General features: G+C 42.5%; 1 protein-coding gene across 1 annotated transcript; it reads right to left on the minus strand.

The window, feature by feature from the left end:
• Window positions 1–205: 205 nt before the first annotated feature.
• On the minus strand, window positions 206–3,705 carry irx1b (iroquois homeobox 1b). Its single transcript, XM_062487051.1, has 5 exons — window positions 3,264–3,705; window positions 2,033–2,275; window positions 1,200–1,953; window positions 939–1,002; window positions 206–566 (listed from the first exon to the last, which is right to left on the minus strand). The coding sequence occupies exons 1-5, from the start codon at window positions 3,495–3,497 to the stop codon at window positions 521–523; spliced, it is 1,341 nt and encodes a 446-aa protein (XP_062343035.1). The 5' UTR covers window positions 3,498–3,705; the 3' UTR covers window positions 206–520.
• Between the last annotated feature and the right edge of the window lie 787 nt (window positions 3,706–4,492).

Consider the following 4,492-nt stretch of genomic DNA (forward strand, 5'->3'; position numbering starts at 1 on the left):
CAAACGTTTTGGCAGTGAAAAGGAACTGGTTACACGAAGCTTTAGCTAAACAATTTCAGATTAAAAAAAACAATTATAGAAGCGGCTGTTTTCAACCCACGAATTAAATTGGAAATGTACAGTAAACAAATGTTCTTCCTTGGTAGCTAAATATTACCAATCCAATGTGGCTGAAATAAGAGTGATTTTTTAAAGTGAAAATGAATATGTGACCATGGTTAAGTTTATTTCTCAAAAATATATTCTTTAAAGACAAATTCCTCCTATTTACAAATTCGATAGCTTTTCATACACAATGAAGGGTAAAACATAAAAAAGACAAACGTTGGGAGTAGCCTAAATCAGAAATGCTGTCTAGTTTGAGTTCAAAACATGAATATTTTGTTGCATGTTACTGCGCTGAAAGAATAAACAGCAATAAGGTTCCCTATTGCATGTTTCCACAAAAAAATAGTTTTAGATAAATTGTTTTTTCGTTAAATAGAATTATTCCAGTTATTCTTCAAAGAGATTATCTTCTTTATAACGTAGATGTCAAGGTCCGCTGAGATGCTCCGTGGTGAGATCTGGTTTTGAAAGGCAAGAGAAACACAAACGTCAAAAATTAATCAAGCTTTACAATGGATAATCTATTGTCTATAATGACACTGCTATCAGACAATTTCCTCGACATATGTGTATTCACTGGACAGGCGTGAATAAATTGTGGTGGATTATTCAAATAACATGAATGAAGATAACTATGTGTTCCACCCCCTTGGGCCATATTAGATGGTGCCTAGTGAGGCGTTAAAATGGCGATTAAATCCGTTCAGAAGATTTATGAGCGAGGCAGTGAGTTAGTCAGGTGAAACATTGTTTACCTTTGCTTTCAGGTTAATTTAACACCAAATAAAAGGGTTGATGATACAGGTCATAGCATGTCGAGATTTAAATACCTGTCTGCGATGAGATGAAATGAGGACTTCGGAGAATCAGATCTGTGTGAGTCACTTTCTTCATCTGTAAAATACACAAAAATATGAAATCATCTATGCTTACACGTTTTAAAAGTATATTGCAATTTAATGTGATCATGAGTTTCTGGCAAACAAAGAAACGAGTTGGGGGAAACAATAATAGGCCTATGTGAAAATGTTCGTGATGATGATAGCCTATGGCTATTCAGATGTAGTCATATGTGTAAAAAGGAGTCTAACCATCTCGCTTCGGACTGAAGCTTTGTGACGACTCGTCGTCGCTGTCGTCCTCAGTCCCTGACGCCCGTGCGGCCCGCGCGTCCTGACGCAGCTGCGCGCCGTGGAGAGGAAGGTGGGCAGCCGCGTTAGCTCCGAGAAGGGACCGCATGCTCAACAGAGAGTTGGCACTGAGGAAAGCCGCGTTGGTCCAGTTGTGAAGTTTGCCGATTTGGCATGTGTATATTCCATGACCTGGGATTAAGGCGGGGTGACCAGATGGGGTAGAAGCTGAGTTAGGGACAGTTAAAGCCGACGTGGGTTTATGAGAGTTGTCGGGGCTGGTGGCTGTCTCTGCCAATGACCATATCTTGGGCTTGCTCTGTGCTGGCCTCTGGCACTCCTGGCCATTGTGGGGAATCTCCACTTTGCCCACCGGGGCCTTGACAAGAGAAATGGGCCCTTCCATTCCTCGTAGGGCCTCCACAGACAGCGTCCTTTTGTTGTCTAAATTAGCCGAATCCGACCCCTCACTGGCCGCCAATAACCCTTCTCCCTCCCCGGCCCTCTGATCCCCGCCGTCCTCCTCAGAACGTTCGATATCTACGGTCTCTAAATCAATTTCTTCATCTTCATCATCCTCGCTCCCGTTTTTCTCTGGCTCGTCTTCGTTGTCACTGCTGAAGATCCGTCCGTCTCTGTCTTCCGCGCTGCGTCCCCACGTCACCTTGTTCTCCTTCTTCAGCCGCCTGCGCGCGTTGGCGAACCACGTGGACACCTGCAAGAATAGTGGATTCATTTAAGTTACACAGGCGTAGTGAAGGCACGTAGACAAAGCTGAAAGACATACACGCTACCTGTGTCAGCGTCATCTTGGTGATGATGGCCAGCATGATCTTCTCTCCCTTGGTGGGGTACGGGTTCTTCTGGTGCTCCTGCAGCCAAGCCTTCAGGGTGCTAGTGGTCTCCCGGGTCGCTGTCTTAGCTCTGGACGGGTCACCGTACTGGTACTGGCTGTACGGATAGAACCCTTGGGCGGCGTGGACAGCCAGGCCAGTCGGGTGGGCTCCTGGACTGTCTTTCAGGTCATACTGCGAGCCCTGATAAACAGAAAGTTACTTGTCATGTTGACTTCCTTTCAGAAAATATTATACTTCTTCCAGGTAAGCCACTTACCAGAGAAGGAAGGAACATGTTAATTATACGAACAAATAGGCCTTGCTATGTGCATTTGAACCAAAACTAAACAGTGTGTGTTTTCTACTGTTTAACAGTAAAACAAAATGCACAAAAAAAACACGAGATGCTTAGACTGCAGCTGCCAATCTGAAAAAGGGGCCTATTGTTTTAATAGCCTATAAACCACATTTTCTGGTTTCAATTTCAGTCGCATCAGACAAAAACGTAATTTGCAAAATTGGTTCCTATGACAAATTTATCATGAAATCATTGTAGGCCTACATTTTACAAAATGATTCAGTTGTTTCTTATGTGTCAGGCCTATGACAAAGAATGAGCCATTTGTAAATAATATATCGGACGGGATATATTGTTCTAACTAGTTACCATTTTAGATTTTCTTCTTTCTTTGGGGATATTTTGTTTAATTGTATGTCTTTTAAAACATATTTTGGGAACGAAAAACATTATTCTTCTTAATGCATACGATGTGCCTTAACGCATCACAGTTGAGAATTAAAACAATGACTTTTGATAATGGGAAAATGTATATTCAATATCACTAGTTATAAGATGGACTTTGTTTTGGAATACAACTTTAATAATGTATTACCCTATAGGACGGACAAATACATGATTAAATTAGACAGCCCCTTTTAGTCATTTTGATAATGGGAAAATGTATATTCAATATCACTAGTTATAAGATGGACTTTGTTTTGGAATACAACTTTAATAATGTATTACCCTATAGGACGGACAAATACATGATTAAATTAGACAGCCCCTTTTAGTCATTTTGGCTCGCGCGATTGTCAGTTTACATGCAGTTGTAGGTGGTCTATATTTTTTATTTCTCGGAAAACTTGAATTCTCTCAGTCTAGGCTACACAAAAATATCTTTCTCACCATCTGGGATATGAGGGCGAGGTCTGCTCCGCTGTAGGGCAGAAAGGCACTGTAGTTGTGAGCCGCCCACGGGCTTCCATACATCCCCAACATGGAGCTAACAGCAGCCGCAGTAGCTGACGAATTCACGCCTCCCTCGGTGCCTCCTTCCCGGGTAGATCCAGCCCGATCTCCCCCGTAGACCTCTTGGGAGGCACTTAGGAACTGGGGGTACCCCAGCTGAGAGAAAGACATGTCCACAGACTCGTAAATCTCTCTCACGCAATGCCACAAGGGGAAAAAATTGAAATAGGAATTCCCAGAAAGGATAAGGATGTCTAAATCACTGAAGCCAATCTGTCAACTCCACTTCCCGACGGCGCAGTTCCTCCGAAGAACGGTAAGTTTGGCACTTAAGAGCACACTGATGCTTCGCTCTACCCGCCGGACTCTCAATGTGGAGCTGACGGGATGATTGGCAGGCTACTTAAGCGCCAAGCCCCTCCTATGCCCGGGGGAGGCGATTAGTGCATTGGTTGGGTCGTGTGTGTGTGTGTGTGTGTGTGTGTGTGTGTGTGTCACAAATGCATCTTTCTTCGTACTACTACAATTCTCAGCACCTCCACCCTGCTGGATAGCATGATGCAGTGATTCCTTTCCAGTAATTCAATAATTACTCCGTTTAATAAATACTACATTCATCCACGTCATTAGATATTGTTTCATTCAAAATCTTCATAATTAGACATAAATATTACTTTTAAAAAGAATCGTTTAAAGTTGTAGTGTAGTGGATTCAGAGACAGAATGCACGGCAGATGGCCGTAGGCAGCGTTGATGCGGTCGACCAGATACGGGTGGAATGTCGGGCGATATTGACGGAAGTCAGTGGAGCATATTTTCAGATTTGAAGATAAAGATAGCAGCGAGATTCGTCTGTCTTGGAGATGGCTGAGATACGAGGCACGTACACCCGTGTCCAGTATAGAAACGACAGATGCAACACAAAATGCAAACTAGTCTACAGACCAGTCTGTAGCTTGACTTCAGGACATAGCCTGACATGACTTCATTGAAGTTGTATTTTTGTCTATATCTCAGTATCAATTTTTGAAAGGTTGGTGCTGTATTGTTTTAAAAGTGGAAGTTTTCAAAAAAAAAAAAACAGTGCTTGGAGATACTGGGAAATCTGAAAAAAACTGAACATGGATGCGAATTTATTGATATCCCAGTCAATCCATAAAAAGTAC

Source organism: Osmerus eperlanus, chromosome 20 (genome assembly GCF_963692335.1).
Source record: "Osmerus eperlanus chromosome 20, fOsmEpe2.1, whole genome shotgun sequence".
Taxonomy (NCBI): domain Eukaryota; kingdom Metazoa; phylum Chordata; class Actinopteri; order Osmeriformes; family Osmeridae; genus Osmerus; species Osmerus eperlanus.